Source organism: Lagopus leucura, unplaced genomic scaffold (assembly GCF_019238085.1).
Source record: "Lagopus leucura isolate 7727_CA_CO unplaced genomic scaffold, USGS_WTPT01 Super-Scaffold_100001, whole genome shotgun sequence".
Lineage (NCBI taxonomy): Eukaryota > Metazoa > Chordata > Aves > Galliformes > Phasianidae > Lagopus > Lagopus leucura.
The window spans coordinates 98,397,477-98,418,151 of NW_024962262.1; the positions used below are offsets into that span (position 1 = coordinate 98,397,477).

At 41.6% G+C, this 20,675-nt stretch overlaps 1 protein-coding gene across 1 annotated transcript in view; it reads left to right on the forward strand.

Annotated features, from left to right (window-relative positions):
• The first annotated feature begins 1,052 nt into the window (after positions 1-1,052).
• The window catches only part of SLC22A15 (solute carrier family 22 member 15), a 37,618-nt gene continuing 17,995 nt past the window's right edge, over positions 1,053-20,675 (forward strand). Inside the window, exons 1-6 of the mRNA XM_042868085.1 lie at positions 1,053-1,161; positions 13,332-13,544; positions 16,590-16,722; positions 17,712-17,876; positions 18,560-18,689; positions 20,396-20,611. Coding sequence (XP_042724019.1) covers positions 1,075-1,161; positions 13,332-13,544; positions 16,590-16,722; positions 17,712-17,876; positions 18,560-18,689; positions 20,396-20,611 — 944 coding nt within the window. The 5' untranslated portion in view covers positions 1,053-1,074. The remainder of the gene's footprint in view (positions 1,162-13,331; positions 13,545-16,589; positions 16,723-17,711; positions 17,877-18,559; positions 18,690-20,395; positions 20,612-20,675) is intronic.

Here is a 20,675-nt window from a genome sequence, read left to right on the forward strand (position 1 = left end):
TCAGTGGCTCTTCCCATGTCCATTGACACAGTTACACCACAGACTCATAGAACTGCTCAGGTTTGAAAAGACCTTAAAGATCACCAAATCCAACCACAACCTAACCATACTACCCTAACTCTAACAACTCGCTGCTAAATCATGCCCCCGAGCACCACATCCAAATGGTTTTTAAACACATCCATGGATGGTGACTCAATCACCTCCCTGTGGAGCGTATTACAGTGCTTAACAACCCTTTCTGTAAAGAATTATTTCCTGATATCCAACCTAAGCCTTCCCTGCTGCAACTTGAGGCCACTTCCCCTTGTCCTGTCACCTGTCACAAGTGAGAAGAGGCCTGCTCTTGCTGCCATCACCTTTCAGGTATTTGAAGAGAGCAATAATGTCTCCCACAGCCTTCTTTTCTCCAGACTGAACAGCCTCAGTTCCTTTAATCGTTCCTCGTAGGGCACATTCTCCAAGTCCTTCACAAGCCTTGTTGCCTTTCTTTTGACAGAAGAAGGGCAGCATCATGGAAGGCCACTAGGTATGTCAGGACACAGGCGTTGTGCATGAATTGACAGGCTTTAATCAGAGTGCTCTGTATAGGTACAGCTTCTCAGTCCGCTTGCTGCAAGCAACCACCTCCCTCACGCTCCCCTCACAGGCACACCGCAGACCCTATCACACAACCGCAGTGTCCGCTCACATATCCCTCACAACACCCCACAGACACCCGGCAGACCGCTCACGCACCCGACGCACACACACGCACCACCCATCCCACATTCCCCCTCACACGTCCCCACGCTCGGCCTCGCTCCCACCCCCTTCCTCACCGGCAGCCAATGGCAGCCCGAGAAGTAGGCGAGCCTCCCTTCCCTCCCACCCCCTACTGGAACTCCTCCCGCGCGCATGCGCTCATCGCTCTGACCGGCGTTCGGGGGACCGCTGCCTTTCCGCTTCCCTCGCGGGCGGCGGCTGCGCGTGAGCGCCGCCTCGCGCCTCCCGCCCTTTCCTGCGGGTTGAGGGCCCGCTCGGCGCTCCGCTGCCCGCCGCCCGCCCCGGGCCGGGGATGCGCGACGCGGCGGGATGGAGGTGGAGGAGGCGTTCCCGCTGGTGGGGCAGATGGGACCCTACCAGGTGTATCTGTGCGTCCTGCTGGCCGTGCTCCTCCAGGTGAGGGGTGCTCGCGTGTGGGCTGCAGCCGGGTGCTGAGCGCTCGAGGTGCAGGTGGCGACCTGCGCCGTCCTCCTGGCGCTGGGGTGACCGCTGGGCAACGGCAGGGCTGGAGCTGCTGCAGGGTGAGCTTGGGGCGCGAGGCTGGTGCTGCGTCTTGCCTTCAGGAGTCCCGGCTCGTGTCCTTCCGTGCGCCGTGATAGAGCGCTTAGTCGGATGAAGGGCAGGTGCTGGAGATTGTGCAGGGGATCCGGCACGACTTCAGGTCAGATATTAGGAAAGATGCCTGCTTAGGAGGAGTGGTGAGGCAGTGGCACAGCTGCCCTGAGAGGTGGTGCAGTCACCGTCTTAGAGGTGTTCGAGAACCGTGTAGATGAGGCACTGAGGGACACAGTTTAGTGGGCACGGTTGGACTAGTTGGTCTTAAAGGTCTTTCCCGACCTTAATGATTCTATGAAGTAGGTGTGAGGAGAATGTCCATCTTCATAGTGTGGCCTAGGCATAAGGTACAGCTGAAATCTGACACAAGTTGATTTACTCGATTTTAACTTATCAAACCTGCGATTGTGGTGACTTCATCTAGACTTATTAATTCTGGAATACAGCCAATATGGAAGTGTACTTGCTTTGCGGAAGTGGGGCACTTAACAGCATCCCTCCCCTCTACTGGCTGTATCTTATGGTCACCTGGAACTTCCAGTCATAAGCAGTGAGACTGCAGATGTCTTCTGCCAGCTAAGGGATTGATGGAGGTTGTAAGAAACTCTGTCAGATAACTAGCAAAGTTCGGATGCTCAGTTCTGTCAGCTGGGGATTCTGCATGTGCTTGCGAAGCTGAGATGTTGAATGGCAAAGACCTCGTATGTTTCTATTTCCTTGTACTGTTTATCCCCGTTCATTTTCCTCCACCATCTGTTCTTTATCTGATTGATCTTTTAAAGTTAAGCATTAATTAGAGCTTGTTGTACTGGCCATCCAGACAACTTGTGTGCTCACTGAAGGTTAGGGAATAAGGAGTTATTAGCTATTTCTTCCAGTGCTGGTCATGTTTTGCAACCATGACAAGTGCTCTTTATCCCCAAAGTTTTAGGCAGTGTGGCTCAACTGTTCTGTAATGCCTTTTCTCATTCATTTGCTTTGTGACAGCTTAACTTATTTCTCCAGTCAGAAGTAGCATGTATCTTTACAAATCACATGATATATTTAGGATAGTTGTAAGATAGAAATGGAACAGGTGTACAGGTCTGTTTTCCTCTTGTGTTATCTTTAATTCCTGAACTTTACCCATGTGAATAATCCTGATATAAAGTCCTGTGCCTGTACAGATGTGAAGTATAGAAAATATTACAGATGAAGGTTTTTGTCTTTCAGCCTATGAGTCAGTTTTATACAACTAGTTCCTGGTTGGGTGGCTGATTGCTTTCTATGTTCCTTTGTTGGTGCCAGGGTACATGGTGTGTCATTGGGATGTGCTGGAATCAAGCTGGAGTTCATTGCCATGACTAGTGTTAGTCTTTTATCTGGTTTATTGTCACGCTCTGGAGGATGCACACAAAGGTGTAATGTATTTGGCTCGCGTGACATGGATTTAGGTAATCATGGTCTCCTTCAGTGGATTAGATGCAGCATCTGGCTACGAAAGAACTCCTCTTAGTCTGTCAGTCTGCTAAGGACTGACTGTTCTAATTTATTGCTCACTTCCCTGTGCCTTGCTCCCTCAGCTGGCTTTGTGTTTTCACACTGGCACATTTGCTTCAAAACTGTTTCTACGTTCATCTGATCTGTCAAGTTTCTTCATCTGATACAAGTATACAGAGTTCAAACTCTGTGTTTTCTACCCCATAAGATTCCTTGCAGAGTTTTGCTTTTCCTTGTAGATTTTGTGCTTTTTTTTTTTTTTTTTTCCTCTCTGGATATTTCTGATCTATTGACTTTTGTTCCTCTTTGTAGTTGTTTTCCCTCACGTTACAGTGGTTTTGTTCTCATATGTTAAGCTGCTTTTCCCGCGTTCCTTACTGATGTGCCAAAATAAAATCTTCTTGTCTGCTCTCTAAATTCTAATTACAAACAGTTTAGCTCACAGAATTTCTCTGAGATAAGCCCTACCAAATGCACAAGTCTGTAAACGTGAAACTTTCTGTGTGGCAGTCAGTTCTCATGTGGGCTTGAACTGGTCCCAGACCTGTGGGACAAGCTTAATGATACTGGTGGGGGGAGGGAAAATCCTTCAGGTTGCTGGTAGTTGGAAGATTGTATGTCATCAGCCTAAGGATTACACTGGTACGTCTCTCTTTTTCAACTTTGCAGGGTATTTGTTTTCACTTAGTTTTGTTCCTGTGTTACCTGCTGTGGTTATCCATTAACTTGTTGGAGCTGTTACTCTATTCAACTATGCTTCGCTTATTCACTGCCAATCTAATGGCTTTGGAAGATTTTAGAGCATGTTCTGCAGAACTGGATGCTGTCTTTATAGTAGCACAATGATAGCTAAAGCAGAGAAACATTTGGTTCTAATTTCTATGGACTTACCTGAAACCCATATTTAACTGAAGGGTAGGGGGTTAGGCTAGTTTCATGAATTGTAGGTCGTGTTAATCTTGCATTTCCAATGTATATTCAAGAGTTAGAGAGGAATAAGGTGAGCTGATAACTCTTAGAATACTTATAACTTTACTTAGAACTGAAAGTAGCTGTTTGACACCTATTGATTTCTAGAAAAGCACTCTCTACCTTTTGGAGAAAGTGTGCTATTAAATAGTTGCCTTGTGCTGTTGTTTAATGTGGCAACACTGAGCAATCTCACGTCTTGATCAGACACTTAAGAGCATACAAAAAATGTTTTTTGCTCTTGTGTCATAATATACAGTTGAAGGAGATTTGCGTTGACCAATGAACGTGAAAGACTGGTCAGTTCCAAACAGAACCTGTCATAGGAACCCGAGAATGGGAGCATGTTGCTACTATGGTGCTTTTAAAAAGGATACTTCAAACCTTTTAGAGTTTAAAAGGGAGGTATTGTCTGCAGGGCTGAAAGAATCTTTGCCTGAAGTTGGGTGGTGCTCATTGGGTGGTAGCATGAACAATTAACCAGGGTGTTTCCTTCTAGCTTGGAATTATCACTAACTGAAGGGAAGATAGTGAAGATAGTATTATCAAGGTTATTGGAAAAATGCTTTAACTTCAGACAAAGACACTCTTGATGCAGTTGCAGCCCTTCTGAGAGGTGTTGCTAATCCCTTTGTGGCTGGCAGCAAGCTAATGTCCTCCATCATCAGAATATCATGTTGTAGAACGCTGCTCTTTAACGAGCCCGCCTGCACAAGCCTTCTGAAGGAAAGCAGGTAGTTTACTTAAACTTTTTATCCAAGTGAGTTCTCCCCAGACCTTGAGGAATAATTCAGTGTGAAGTGGTGTCTGGCTTCAGTAGGATACAGATGTGATTTCATACATAGCAATGCTTAACTGTGTGCTTTGGTATAATATTCCCTATTCTCCTTGTTCTGCTTCCCGAATGGTATGGGACATCATTCTGCAGTTGTAGTGATGACACTGAAATCTTGTCTATGAATTTTTTCAATGCTTGTATTAAATATACTGTTTTTTGAGCTATGTTCACTTGATCATAGATGAGTACAGTTTACTCTGCACTTGATGAGGTATTCTGTTAGGATTTTATTTGAATGGAAAGTACAGAACAAATCTGAAGTGTAAGGAAGGAGACATGAGCAGCTTATCAGCTGCCAGCATCTCTACCTTCACTCAAGTCGTCTCAATCCAAACCACTGTTATCCTAAGCTTTAGACATATGCTTATTTACAGTTAGATCTTAACCACAAAACACATGTAGTCGAGTTTATATTTTTAGGTGGTTCTACATGTCATCCCACAATTCCCAGGTTTTGTTGCTCTTTTTATGATTGCTGCTGAAACAACGTGTTCTGTGTATGTCTCAATATAAACACATCTGATCAGCTTTTGCAACCTAATTTGCAAGGCTGGCTTCAGTTTCTGTGCAGTTCAGTTCCAGAAGGTGCCTGATCAACGTGCTGTTGAAGGACCAAGAGTTCTTGTTGATGAATGTGGCAGGAAGTGTGAGTATGGGGAGTATGAGAAGTGGATATCCTGAATGCACAGCAATAGAGGAAACCAAGCAGATTTAAAAACAAAACAAACAGAGCAACAAAAACCTTTTTAAATAATTGAACATCTACAAGTCCGGTAACATTCCACCTGCCATCACTTACTATGGAAACTATTTTTTTTTTTAACCAGCACCCCAATTATAGAGAGCATGCTTCTGTGTGATGAGGTTCCCAATGGGGGTGGTATGATTTATTTTTTTTTCTCAAAGAGCAAAGATGATGGGAGAAATAATTGTGCTGTGGAAGGAATAAAGCTGTCAGAAGGAACTTGTTCTGCAGCAGTTTGCTCTAACTATTGTCGAGTAGTTTGCTTTTGGGATATCTTGTTAACAACTGGAAACAAAAAGTAACTGGGAGGCACTGGGTGAATGGTGCCTGGTATTTTTCTGTGTTGTATGGCTAAAACATACAGGGAGCTGGTTTTTGTGTTATTAACATTTATTGTTGCATCAAATATTTTGTGCAGTGGGATGGTTATTGCCTATGGTGGGAGCTGAAGCAGTCCTCTCTTCTGCTGTTAATCGAGATGGCTTTCAACATGGTAAATTCTGCTGAAACTGTCGGTCTTGCTAGTCTGTCCTCTGAATGCCTTTGGAAGATGAGCTGGGAAGTTGGACATAATTGTACTGGATGCCAAAGATGATGGAAAACAGATATTTACTTTATGACACACTGCTCCCTTTCCTTCTTCCCTGCCCTTGTGTACATACACTCTCTAATCTTCCTGTGTTTTGTAGGCAGTAAACTTGCTGTGTTTTTCCACTATGTCATCATTGCTCTCCTCAGTGACATTCCCTCCACTTCAGATAGTTTGGTTTCGTTTTCTGGTAGATGATTTTACCGGTTAGTGTGTAAATACATTCCAATGATTCTGTGATTCTAATTTACCTCAAGTACTGTGTCAAGTTTTGGGCCCCTCCCTGCAAGAAAGACATTGAGGCCTTGGAGCGGGTTCAAAGAAGGGCAACAAAGCTGGTGAGGGGTCTGGAGCACAGGGCTTATGAGGAGAGGCTGAAGGAGCTGGGAATGTTCAGCCTGAAGAAGAGGAGGCTCAGGGGGGACCTCACTGCTCTCTATAACTACCTGGAAGGAGGTTGTAGTGAGCTGGGGGTCAGCCTCTTCTCTCGTATAATTGGTGATAGAACTAGAACAAATGGCTTCAAGCTGTACCAGGGGAGATTTAGGCTGGACGTTAGGAAATGCTACTTTTCTGAAAGAGCGGTCAGGCACTGGAATGGACTGCCCAGAGAGGTGGTGGAGTCACCGACCCTGGGGGTGTTCAAGGAAAGTTTGGACGTTGTGTTGAGGGACATGGTTTAGTGGGAGCTATTGGTGATAGGTGGATGGTTGGACTGGGTGATCTTGTAGGTATTTTCCACCCGTGGTGTTTCTGTGATTCTGTAATTGGATTCAGAATAATTGTTTCCAGTTTGCAGTGATTATTTGGGTGACATCAAGAGAAGCAAAGTTCTGTGCACTCAGATGTTTTTTTTCTTTGGTTTAAAGAATCACAGAATCGTAGAATGGCCTGAAGTTAAGTACTTGGGTTTAAGGGCAATGTGTTGGTCTGTGTGTATGTCTTGCTCTTTGCAAGTACCATCTCAGTAGACTGGAGGTGCATTGGAACAACAGCATGTTTTCTATATGTTGTCTATTTATAACATAATCTCTGGCTAGATGTGGAAGGAAGTCAGTTCTGCTGTTATCGATATTTAGCCTGAGTAAGCACTGTATTTGTTTCATTGTTTTCCTAATCTTGGTGATCGTGGAGGGGGGGAGGGAAGGGAGGAAGGTCTAGAATTTGCCTTGCAGGATAAAATGAAGATTTAATAACCTGGGCAAAGAAAGCTGAGAAGAGTTGCTGAGTTAAATGCTTATTTAAATGCAAGTTCTTGTTTATGAGCTTGGTTCTCAAACTTCAGTGTGTGAGTATTTAGCAGAGAAGAACCACAGGTTTACATCTGGATATTTCAATAAGGCACTTAAGCTTTCTTTCTGCCTTCTGATTTTTAAAGGTGGAAAAATAACATTAGGGTATCACATTTTGCAATTTCCTCCTTCATATTTAGAGGGCTGTCAACCTATGACACAAGGCTTGCTCTATTTTCTCTGCACTGTGGGGATCTTATCAGAGCGGTGAGAAGTCCCATCCCAGCCATGTGAGCTGCAGCACATGAGCCTGTGCTTGATAGCTATTTATGCCTTTGTGTACATAGTCCAGCATGCTGTGGAATGGAAGCAGTTCTGGCCACATGTTTTTAGTTTACCAGCATGCAGTCAACTGCTGTGATACTCAGACATACAGCGAACTTGGTCAATGTATGGTCACTGAGCTTGATGTTTTACGGAGCAGCAAGACTGTGCGTCTCTTCAGGGTGGTGTACTTTCTTTATAGATGTCAGTTTATTCAAGGGAGTGGTGTGGCTAAGTTGGAGAGTCCTATGGATGTCTTTCAAATCCGGTAAGTTGTTTCATATTTTCTTAAGTAAATCTTACAGATAATTGTCTGGAGGGATTTTGCCTCAATAGAAGACTGATGGTAGACTAGCAGAAAGCTCGTTATCTTATTTCTGCTCATCCTGTTTAAAGAAGTTGCTGAATATTTTCAGTTTTTGTTATGGCTAGGTTAGTTGCAATATCTTTCATGCACTTCTAGTTTCCAGGCTTCCTCCTTACTGTGATTGCACATGTAATAGCCAACAACAGTTACAGTATTCTTGAGGAGTATTTGCTTTCAGAGTGGGATTGGTTTATCAAGTGTCTGAGAGGTTACTCTGTTTTCAGATACCTGGCTGTTTTTGACTCTCTAGGTGCAACATAGCCTCTTCTTCTAGTATGTGGGGTTTTCTCCCACTGTGCTCCCAAGAAGGGAACACTACTTTCATCAAAGAACATTTTGTGAGCATCAGAAAATAACTTTGCAACAAAAAGATGCTTTCAGGGCCCTTCTGCAGACAAATGCACGCAGTTGTTTGGGGAAAAAAATAGGGATAGAAATCATGTGACTTAATAGGCAGATTGCCCTTTTGGAATAACTCAGAGCAGATGAGTTCATCAGACTTGCAAAAATAAGGTGGCCTCTAGCATTTCATCTGCTCATACTGTGGCCGGGAGAAATGACTCTAAGCTGAAAATGCAGCTCTCTCTTTGTCATAGGCTTTTACCAAGGTCATTTGTTGTCTTTTGTTGAAGATGCAGTTTTCATGTTTCTGTGTCTGAAAGGTCAGAAACTAGCGGTTGACTCAATTTTGTTTAGCAGTGAATGCTTCAGCTGGGATTTGTCTAGAGTGACTAGCCTGGTTGTGAACTGCTGATAAGCTGCTAAAAAGTTTGAAAGCACTTCTTAATAGAATAAGACTTGCTTTTTTTTCTCTTTCGTTTGTACTTCAAAGTGGATGAATTAAGTTTAAAAGGTTCCTTACCTGATTTTGTGTGTGTTGGTTCACATGAGTGAAACGATTTAAAATTTCTTCCCTCTAGTTAGATTAGATTTTTTGGTTTTTTTGTTTTCTTGGAAGTCATGAATATTGAGAAAGCTGGTCAAGAAATTTCATAGAATCATAGAATGGCCTGGATTGAAAAGGACCACAATGATCATCTGGTTTCAACCCCCTGCTATGTGCAGGGTCACCAACCACCAGACCAGGCTGCCCAGAGCCACATCCAGCCTGGCCTTGAATGCCTCCAGGGATGGGGCATCCACAGCCTCCTTGGGCAACCTGTTCCAGTGTGTCACCACCTCTGTGTGGAAAAACTTCCTCCCAATCTCTAACCTAAACCTCCCGTCTCATTTTAAAACCATTCCCCCTTGTCCTATCGCTATTCACCTTTGTAAACAGCCATTCCCCTCCTGTTTACATCCCCTTCCTGTTTATAATTTCATTCACTTCTTTTTAGATTAAAAAAAAAAAAAACAAACCTTTTTTGTTTGCTTTGCAACAAGATTAAGAGGATTAACTACACCTGTTAGCCAAAGTAAAAGGCAACTGATTACTTGGAAAAAGTCTTGTCACAGCAGTGACTTTGACATACGTCTTATCAAATACTATTTTTCTGTACTCAGCGTGTCATCATCTTTGTCTGTTTTTCTGATTTGGCATATTAATTGGAAGTGTTTCTGTTCTCTCCTTGCTTGCTTATAGCCGAATTTTTTTATTTAAAAAATACTCGTATTTCTTAGCATGCCTGCAATCATTTATTTTTCAATTTCATGTTTTGTAGCTGGGTTGAGCTTCACCTGGAGCAAAGAATGAAGAGCATCCTGCTTTCATTCCCTAAGCCACATGCCTTGAGGATTTCATTTCCTGAGCTATTTCAAAAATGTTTATCGTTTCACAAGACCAAGGATGTTATTGCTTAGTCCTGACCTGGTACTGCCTGTGTGAGGCAAAGCACAAGGATGCACCAGAGATGGTGACCTATAATTCTCAGTTTTCACTGATTTCAGACTGTTCCTGAGGGATTGAGGGTACTGGGTCCACATGTCCCTAACAAAATGTTCACACAGCTTTTTCATGACCCCTTCCTCATCTAGTCTTACTCACTGCCCTGTTTCTTGGGTGAGGTCTTTCACTTCTCATGGTTATCTGCCTAGAAGTTGTTCTTTATCTTAATGTAATTTAACAGGTCGTTTTTTTCTCCTAGATGTAATAACTCAGGGGTGTCTTTATTAATACAGTAATAATTCTGGTTCAGACTGGGGTTTAACTCCAGCTGTTTCTCAGTATAGAGCAGAATAGGATCACCTGTTATTGCTTACATCAAAATTCAGGAGTTCTTGGCTATTTTTTGTGCCTATCCACGTTCTGCATATTACTTGTACAGCATCCTTGTGGGAGACCGCGTTCCCAAGGGGGGTGCTCTTTCCAGGAACACACCAAGGATGTGCTTGGAACAGAGCAAGGCCTGTTCAAGAAGGAGATGGTTGAAAGAAAGTTTGTGGAATGGAGTAGCATGACAGGTTTTCTTCATGGAAAAAGTAATTGGCAGGAAAAGCAACAGGGTCCTGTTGTGTCTGAGCTCCTGAGTTGTGTTACCTGTGTTCAGAGAGGATTAAACATTGGATTTTAAGATGAAGTTGTAATGGTCTGGAGATTGTTAAAGCAACAACCGGTAGCTGTTCTTCTGGGTACGCACCAACTGCCCTGCTCTGTGCCATGTTTGAACCATCTGGCATTCCAGTGCTTTTATTTATTCTTTTCCTTAAACAAAACCAGCTATTAGTTACTGTATGTAGGCCTTGAGTGGGTGTATAAATATTAAAAGTATCCATATATTCACATGTGCCTCTGTCTCTTTTTAAGAGTGAAACAGGTTAACAGAAAAAAATTGGTGTAAGTGGGAATATGAAATTGAGATGTATTCTAAACATCAAATTAAAGGAATGAATAACACAGGTAAAAGGGGAGAATAAAACAGTGCAACGAACTTGCTTTAAAGACTTTTTGGGCATTAATCTGATAATTGGATATCTGCTGAGAAGGCAGCACAGTGAGCTTTAAGTGATTCAGGAGACTCCTGGAGTCCACTGACGATAACTTTCTGGTTCAAGTATTGGGCAAACCAACTGGAGGTGAAGCATTGCAGACCTGGTGCTTGCCAATGTAGAGGAGGTTATTAAAGATATTAAGATCAGAAGCAGCCTGGTCTGCAGAGACCATGACCTGGTTGAGTTTGTGATCTCAGGGAATGCAGGCCTGGCAAAGAGTGGAGTCAGGACCCTGAACCTCAGGCTGTTGAAGAAATTGTTGGATGAAGCCTCCTGGGAAGAAGTCCTGAGAGACAGAGGAGTGGAACAAAGCTGGCTGCTATTTAAGGATGCCTTTCTGGAAGTGAAAGAGCTTTCATCCCTCAATAAGAAAAAACCAGTCCAGGAAGGCAAGAAACTAGCATGGCTTGGCAAAGACCTGCTGGTCAAACTGAGGGCAATAGACAAGTAAAGGTAGTGAAAGCATCGATGTGTCACCTGGGAAGAATACAGGGATGTTGTCTGAACTTGTAGAGATGGGATTAGGAAATCTAAGGCACAGGTGGAACTGAACTTGGTGAGAGGTGTTAAAAACAACAAGAAGGGATTCTCCAGGTACGTAGGTTGGAAGAGATAGGCCAAAGAGCACACTTCCTCTGCTAAATGAGAAATGGCTATAACGGATATGGGGAAGGCTGAGATCTCTGAGTGAGTGAGTTCTTTGCCTCGGTCTTCACTGGCAACTAGTATTCTTGCATCTCTGAACCTCTAGATGGGAACTGGAGGAGCAAGCTCCACCCCACTGTAAGGGCAGAGGAAGTCTGAAACCAACTCGTGAGACTGGATGTGTACAAGTCTGTGGGGCTGAATGGTATGCATCCCAGGGTCCTAAGGAAGCTGGCTGCTGTGATTGCTGAGCTACTGTCCATGATATTTGAAAAAATCTTGACTGTCAGGTGAAGTCCCCAGGGATTGGAAAAAGACAAACATAGCTCCCGTTTTCAAGAAAGGAGGAAGAAAAACCCAGGAAACTACAGACTGGTGAGCATCACCTCTGTGTCTGGGAAGATCATGGAATGCATCCTCCTGGACGACATGTTAAGGTACATGAGGGATGAGTGGGTGATCCACGACAGCCAGAATGGCTTCAGCAAGGGAAGATCATGTCTGACCAATCTGGTGGCTTTCTGTGATGGAGTGATGGCATCAGTGGACAAAGGAAGGCAACTGATGTCATCTACCTGAACTTCTGCAAGGCCTTTGACGTGGTCCCCTACCACATCCTTATTTCTGAATTAGAAAGATGTGGATTTGAAGGGTGGACTATTCAGCTGATAAGGAATTGCTTGGAAGATCACAGTCAATGGGTTGTGGTCAATGGCTCTGTGTCCTGGTAATGAGTGATGATCAGACTGAGTGCACCCTCGGTAAATTTGCTGATGACACCAAGCTGAGCAGTGGGGTTGATACAGCAGAAGGAAGGGATGCCATCCAGAGGGACCTTGATAAACTCAAGAAGTGATCCCTTGTGAACCTAACGAGGTTCAACAAACCAGAGTGCAAGCTTTTGCATTTCGGTTGAGGTAATCGCAGATATGTGTACAAAGTGGGAGAAGAACTCCTTAAGAGTAGTCCTACTGAGAAGAGCTTAGGGGTCCTGGTTAAAGCCCAACTTAACATGAGCCAGCAGTGTGTGCTTGCAGCTTGGAAGGCCAATGGCATCCTGAATTCCATCAGAAGAGGGGTGGCCAGCAGGGCAGGTGAGGTGATTATCCCCACCTCTATTTTTGTGAGACCACATCTGGAGGAGGCTGCTAACAGTAAAAATGCGGAGCTTTTGGAAAGCTTTTTGTGGCCCACAGGAGGGCCACAGAGATGATCAAAGGGCTGAAGGAACTGGGCTTGTTTAGCCTGGAAAGGAAAAGATTGGAAAGCCAAAATGAGGTCTCCCCACAACATTTAAAGGGAGTTTACAAATGTGAGGGAAATGGAGGGTAGATAATGATGTGACAAGGGGGAATGGTTTTAAACTAAATGAAGCAAGGTTTATATTAGATGTCAGGGGAAGGTTTCTACTGAGAGAGGTGAGGTTCTAGAACAGGCTTCCCAGAGAGGTTGTGGATGTCCCATCCCCGGAGGATGGAGACCCTGGGCAATCTGATCTAGTACTTGACCCAAGGGCTGGCAACTCTGCCTTTGGCAGGGGGGTTGGAACTTGATGGTCCTTGGGGTCCCTTCCAAGCCATTCTTTGATTAACAATTCTTTAAGTATGCAAGTGCTGTACTTGCTGTGTGTGACATTTGGGGGTGGTTTCTGACTGAAGGGGAACTTCCTTTCTCTCAAATATTCCGCAAGTCAGAAATGCAAGAACTGTTTTGGTGAAGTTTTAGTTCTCTGCTTTGTGATGTTGAATAGATGGAGACTGTTTGTAACATACAATCTGCTGTAGTGGCAGAAGGAAAATATAAAATAGGATTATTTAAATGCTGAATAGATCCAGCTGTAAGGGAAGTACTACTTGCATGTATGTTTAGCATCTTTGATGTCTTTCTCTTTCCAGCTCTATGTGGCCACTGAAGCCATCCTCATTGCACTGGTGGGGGCAACTCCTCCATACCACTGGGATCTGGAATTGCTCTTTGCTAACCAGAGCCATAGCAACCAGTCAGCGAGTGAGCAGAGAGCCTTTGGGGAATGGCTTCTTACTGCCAATGGCAGCGAAGTTCATAAGCACGTACACTTCAGCAGCAGTTTCACATCAATAGTCTCTGAGGTAAGTCTGAAATGGGTTTTGTCGCCCTGTGTGTGAGCAGTAAATCTCATTGACAGAGTGGGGAGGAAAGCTGATGGTGCTGCTGATTCTTTCTCCTGTACTAATGCATGTTTTGAGTAGCAAATGAAGCGGGTGCTTCTTCCAGGTAAAGAACAAGTAACCTATTCCTATCCTAACTGCCTTGCTTTGCAGTGCAAATCTCAACCAATGTTCTGCATCAAAACTGCCCACCTTTTCCATGTGGAAGGTTGGTATTGGATCAGATAGCCTGGTTCCACCATTGGGTTAGGATCATGATATTGTACTAATGTGTTTAAAATCTTGTATATGCCTTAAGCTCTTCCTATCTGCCATCTGCAATTTCCTTGGTAAGACAGATGCGTGCAGTGAATCCATCCTGTTATTAGGAAGAAGTGAAGGAATTGGAGAGAAAGCAGCTTCTGCTGTTTCTTTACAACTTGATGGAGGGCATGGGCAATGGGGAGCAAGATGTATGAGGCAACCTCATCTGTTTTGTCCCAAAACAATCTTCAGCTTTGTCACTGTGGCCTCTATGTTTTATCAGTGTCTTCTTTCATGGTACAGTCACTGTCTCTAGAGGAATGATTCCAGGTTTCATGTTGTGCTATGTGCATCACCTGCCGTTGCTAAGGCCTACAATATTTATTAATGTTGTTCTTCTGTGCAAGAGCCCTGTCTGAGTAAGGTCTGAATTTAGCTCTGTACAGCTGAGTTCAACAACATAGCATTACTTGATAATTTGTGGCTATTGTCCAAATGTATTAATGCTGTTCGAGTTAGTTCCATAAAGTACTTAACTTTATTGGTTATGAGCATATTAATAACTGCCAGTATTGGAACAGTATCAAGCAATTGTGTACAACATGTACTGCTTCTTATTCTGATAATAAAGAGGATGAGTGCTCATGCCTCTACTGAAATTAAAATCCTAATGGACAGTGGCTTCTTTGAGCATAACTTAAAGCCAATTGTCAGTTCTTTAAATTTTGTCTAAGCTTTTCACTTTTTTTGTTTTCAGTTTTCCAGTAATTATTTATTCTCTTAATCTTGACAAGTCAGACATGTTTTTTGAAGCCAAGCAGTGCCTTAGGATGTAAATTTTGTGAAGATTCTTGTGCATCTTAGCTGCACAGGTGAAAAAATGCGGGTGAAGAACTTAAAGTACAACATAAAAATGTATCCCAAGGTATCTTGTATGTTAAAGAATTTCAGAGCAGAGTCTGAACTTTTCAGTAAAGGCCCACATATATAAAAATCCTGTTGCTTCCTGAGATAAACTTGTTTCGGAACTTTAACCCTGTGTATCATACACTTGAAAATGGGGTTAATTATAAAGATCTCAGTGCATTTCTTCAAAAACTACTTGATCTTATTTTGGGGCTTTTGATCACTATGCAGTCTTTCTACTGGCGTGTAGAGAATTTTTTTCAACATTTCAGGAGGATATTTTTAATGTGTACCTTGTTGTATCATTTACTAGTTATGTGACTATTGCAAACTTGCAATGAAAAATCTGATGTCAAAAGATGTGTGATATCCTCTCTGTAGAAGAGAAATCTCAAGTCCTTTAAAGGTCATCTTAGTCATTGAGATTAACCTGCAGAACACATCTGAACAAATTTTACTTCACCACAATCAAATTATGCTTTGATCTCTGAATGATTCAGAGAGAATCTAATATCACTGAGATCACGTTGTGGGTTTTTTTTTTTTTTCCAACACTTCTACCAAAATTGGGGAATAATTCTTGTAGCTCTTACAAAACAGCTGTCCATGTTATTTCAAGTGAAGTGTAATCCCATCATATGCTATTATTATAGAGATATACTTTATTGTGAATTATTTTTCTAAATCTAGACAAGCTGATCTGAGGTCTCCTGGTTAGTTTCAGAAGATAATTTTGTCAGAGTCCTGACACCCTACTGCTGATCATGTCAGTAAAAGCTTCACCATTTAAGTGGCAATTTGATGAAGCGTGTACTGAGAGTAAGCAAGTTATTCTCCTGGAGCTTCTGTGTGATTATATTTTGTTAGTCCTGTAGTCTTGGTGAGACTTAATTGCATGGTTCTCTTTCCATGGCAAGGTAGTTCGTAGCTGAGATGTGAAATAATATAAGCCTGGCTAGAGTGGATATCTAATAGGGTTTTGGTAGGGGAAGAGATTATGAAGAGAGGATTAGATTGTTATTACAGGGATAATGACATAATCACCAGCTTACCTGCCCAGGAAGAAAAAACTGGTATCACTGAAAGAAAACATGATTTCAAGACAAAAGAGAAGCAGAAAATAAAAAGAATGCCATATAAGCTTTTAGAAGCTTTTAGAATAAAAAAGGAAATGCATTTTGAACAGTGAGAACATGATATAATTTAACTGTATAGTGTTGTGGGAGAAAGAATTTTCTCTGCCAGGCTGATCTATGAGGCAACATTAGGTCTGTAAGAACATCTGAAGATCAGGTGTGTGTTTGGAATAGAGAAGAATTGGGAGTTGCACAAAGAGGACTGTAAAAATAAATAGAAGGATGAGCAATACCAGAAAACTTGTCAAAAGCTACCAAAGTGTTTCACAGTGACAAAACTGTTCATAAGGAGGAGAGAAATATTTCTGGACACGAATCACAATGCTTAATTTCGTGTAGTATTCCCACACCCTGCAGTGATAAATGCCAAGAGGTAGGACTACATATATTTAAGCTCGTAGTTTTGATGTGAGAAAAGGCAAGAAAAGTAAGAGAGGGGGAAAAAGGCTGCAAAATTACAATATCCCATGAGGTATCTATTCTTGAGTTCAGAATCAAAGACTGTACTTGATCTGGGGAGCTGTGCAATTGGTTACTATGTCTCCAGAGAATTTGGAAGAAAGCACTTGTTTCAGTGCCTGTGTGATGACAGACCGACTGGAATGCTTAGGAGATTTAGGCAGTTTTATCTTCCTGAAAGTATGTTTCACCCCCCTCCAACTATTAGCTGTTGGTGAACCACTTTGACTCTGTTGAATTCTCCTTTTTTGTCTCCATCCAGTGGTTTTTAATTGGCAACACATCATACAAAGTCAGTGCTGCCAGTTCTTTCTACTTCAGTGGTGTGTTTGTTGGAGCAATTTCCTTTGGCCAGCTCTCAGATCGCTTTGGAAGGAAGAAAATCTATCTCACAGGTAACAGTAATGATCTTTTTCCAGGTAAACAATCAAAATGAATGAAGTAGAGGTGTTGGATCTCTGAAAATGAGTGGCAAGAGCCCAGTTCTTCTGGCAACTTAGTACAGATTTGTCTTTCCAGTATATTTCTGGGGACCAGAAATTAATATTCTACTATTCAATCTGTACCTGAGTGCTAAGGAGATGTTCTGAATTTAGGAATTGTACTATATTTGCTAAAAAAACAAGTGCAGGCGATGGTTGTCATGCTCAGAAGTGATTAATATTCCTAATAATTAATTAGCAACATTCTTATACGTATAACCTTCTGTAAATTTTTTTTTTATCTTTTGGCTGCATGATTATTTTTTTTTTTGTATTTGGGATCATCACTTTAAAATTCACAAAGTTTTTTTTTGTTGTTTTTACTCTCCCTAAATCAAGCATTTGGAACTTTGTGTTTTGTGTATGTTTGGTTTTTTTTGTAGATGGATAAGCATGTAGAACCAAAAACAGTGCACTTTTTTCCTTCAAAGAAACAATCTCATTAATTCAAAGCTGATTAAAAAGGAATCTGCAATGCAGTGTAAAGTTCCCATGTACTATCCCCTGATAAAGGTTCTCTAATCTATATGGAGTACTTTCCAGAAATGAGGGGAGATATTTGATCATATGCTTAGCCTGGGGTTTCTGTGTGAACATAAACATGAAACCATCTTAACAGGAGCCAGGAAGTAATTTTAAATATTTGAAAAATTGCCTTCTATGAATTGAATTTGGGGATTTAGTACTGCAAATCAGGTATCAGAAACCACTCCTTGTGTTCTTCCTTTTATGGTATTGACTGGGTTCTTGTATTTCTACCCATATCTGTGAAATGTAGCCATGTTTTATAGCTGTTGAATTTGATTGCTTAGGCATCAAGTGAATGTCAAGTAAAGACATTGATAAGCACTTCTATTTTACTACCTTTTCCTGAAGTTCAACCTTTTGCCTCTTATTTCCAGGTTTTGCCCTTGACATCTTGTTTGCCATTGCAAATGGATTGTCACCCTCATATGAATTCTTTGCTGTGTCTCGATTCTTGGTAGGGGTGATGAATGGTGGGATGTCACTGGTGGCCTTTGTTCTACTGAATGAGTGTGTGGGTACTGCCTACTGGGCATTAGCAGGTAAAAGTTGAGTGTTGGTGTCTTTATTGTCAGAACTTACGGATTTCAGTCTTACATACTGCACAAGACACACCAAAACTAATAAGCATTTACAAAGTTATCTCTGCTTTCTGTGTAACCACAATCTTTGAGTCCTGCTTTATTTAATGTGTATTTTAGGCAAGCACAGTAGATAACTTGGCCATTCAGGTTTCTACATCACCCAAGCTGACTAAGGTACTCAAGTTGAAACAAATCCCCTGTGGGTGTTAAGCAGCTTAAAACTTATCCACTGTTTATGCTAGCTGAGCTCTATCCACTGGAATTGAGACTGTGTGTTGTGGTTTAATCCAGCAGGTAGTTAAGCACCACACAGTTGTTTGTACTACTTTTTATACATGGTAAACTGGAACATATTTACACTTTAATTCTGTACAGGGCTTTAGGTGAGAGGATGTAAAAGGATGCTTTTTGGACTTGTCTTGATGTTTGTAATTAGGTGCAATGCATCTGTGCTGTGTGGGTGAAGGATGGAATTCTCTTTGGTTAAATAGCTTTGTGTTTGTCTGTGCTACTGAGTGAAATGTTCTTAGTGAAGAATTATTTTCTGTATTTCCATGTGTTAGGATTTAACAGTGTTCTTTAATAGAGTGATAATGGTGTTTTTGTTCTTTTTTTTTGTTGTTGTTGTTGTTGTGTGTCAGGATCTATTGGTGGCTTGTTCTTTGCTGTGGGAATCGCCCAGTATGCTTTATTAGGGTACTTCATCCGCTCCTGGAGGACTCTGGCTGTTGTGGTTAACCTGGAAGGAACAGTAGTCTTTCTTCTCTCTCTGTAAGTAGTTGAACTACTGAACTTCGAGGAAGATATCAGTAATGAGAGAAAATACAATTAGGTCAAGGAGCTTCTCTAGGCTGGTATGAAGTGCTGTAACTAAGATATTTTTCTCAGCTTCAGCCACCTCGTGTTATGTGCTTACTATATGCTGCAGTATCTGAAAATGCAAGTGTATGCTGCATTGTATATGCGTTAGTACTGTAAATTGGACTAGTCTTGAGGTGGTATACATCCTACTCCTTCACTGTTATGTGTTAGATTCTTCAAACTGTCCTCTGGTATGCTACAAGATACTGTGTAACACGTCATAAAAGATACAGAAATGTGCTTATGTGATAACTTATTTCTCTTCTAATTCTGCTTACGTAGAAAGAACTGCATCAAAATTGTTTGCACATTCTTAAAGGTGACGTGCAAATGGGCAGCTTCCTTTGATTTTTTTTTCAAAAAATTTGATTAGGAAAGAATTGGAAAAAGGCTTCTTTATTAAAGTAGCTAGGATCTTTGTTTGTGGAGTTCAGCACTGAAAGGTATGAGGTGCAGTGGTGCAGTGTTTTCTTCCTCTGTCATATCTTTCTTCATATCAGCAACTGATAAGAAATGAAGTTTAGCTGCAGTTCCAATTTAAGGCTTTTTCCTTCCAATATCTGTTTAACTTTGGTAAGTACCCTCTTGCTAAAGTCAAAACAGCCTTTCAAAGAAAGCAGCATAACTCAGGGAAAGATGTTAAAGGCTGTTTATGAGGTGAAAGGCATATTTGACATTTCTGATGTTTCAAAACTTCATAAGGTGATATTTAGGGCTTTTTGCAATTTATTTTAATGTTCAGATAACCTGTTCAATTTTTTTTTTTTTTAAGTACTTTGTGCTTGGGACTTCAGAGCTGTGCTCAGAGGCCCATTTTACTGTAAATAAGAATTTTTCATTCCCAGATTTCACACTGCCTCCCACCTACGCTACTTAAAAATGACTATTTATATGAAAAGTTACCAGATTTCTTTTTTTATTATGGGGAAGGAAACATACTATTTTCTGAATTCTTCTTAAAAGCACAGAAACACTTGCTCCAGGAAAAAATGTCACTTCAGCCTTTTGCCAGATCCTTTTTAAGACTGTGCAGAAGTTTAAATTAGTTCTGGGAATCTGAGAATAATAAATTCTTTTGTAGGCTGTATTGGAGTTACAGACCTATTGAGTGGATGCTGTATGTGAAGTGCAAGAGCATGATTATTTTTGTACAGCCTTGCTATCTACAAGAGAGAATTAGAAGAATGATTACTATAATTATTTTTAATTATAAAGAGGGAAAATGTTGGAACGTGAGGAACAGAAGACAGCTAGTAAACATTGTACAACATTTTACTTTTAATAACGTGGAGCGTCTTTGATTCTGAATTCCACTAGGAAGAATCCTAAGGATATTGTAATTTATACTGTTGTGTGCATATATGTGTGTATACATGTACACACAATTTTTTGTTACCTAAATTGCATACGAATTATTTTCCCTTTATTTCCAATGTACTTTGTCTCAGTAAATGCATTGTATACCTGAAGGGTTGTTTGAGAAATTATCTTATACTGAAACCTATTTCAGCCTTATTTCCATAGGCAAGCCCAGCACTGTAGAATAGAAAAGCCTTCAAGCTGTCTCTGCAATATATATAATTTCTATATATAAATAAAAAAAATGTGTGTTACAGGTTTATTCCAGAGTCCCCCCGCTGGCTATATTCACAAGGCCGGCTGAGTGAAGCAGAAGATGCCCTCTACCTCATTGCAAAGAAGAACCGCAAGCAGAAGCACACTTTTTCATTAAAGCTCCCTGCTGAGAGGAGCCCCAGAGAAGCTGGCAGTTTCTTGGACCTCTTCCGATACAGGGTTCTCTTGGGACGCACCTTAATCATGATGTTCACCTGGTACTTGAGATACTTTGTAGGCCCAGCTGTCTTGCTTTGATTCTTAGAGGGAATGTGCTGCTGA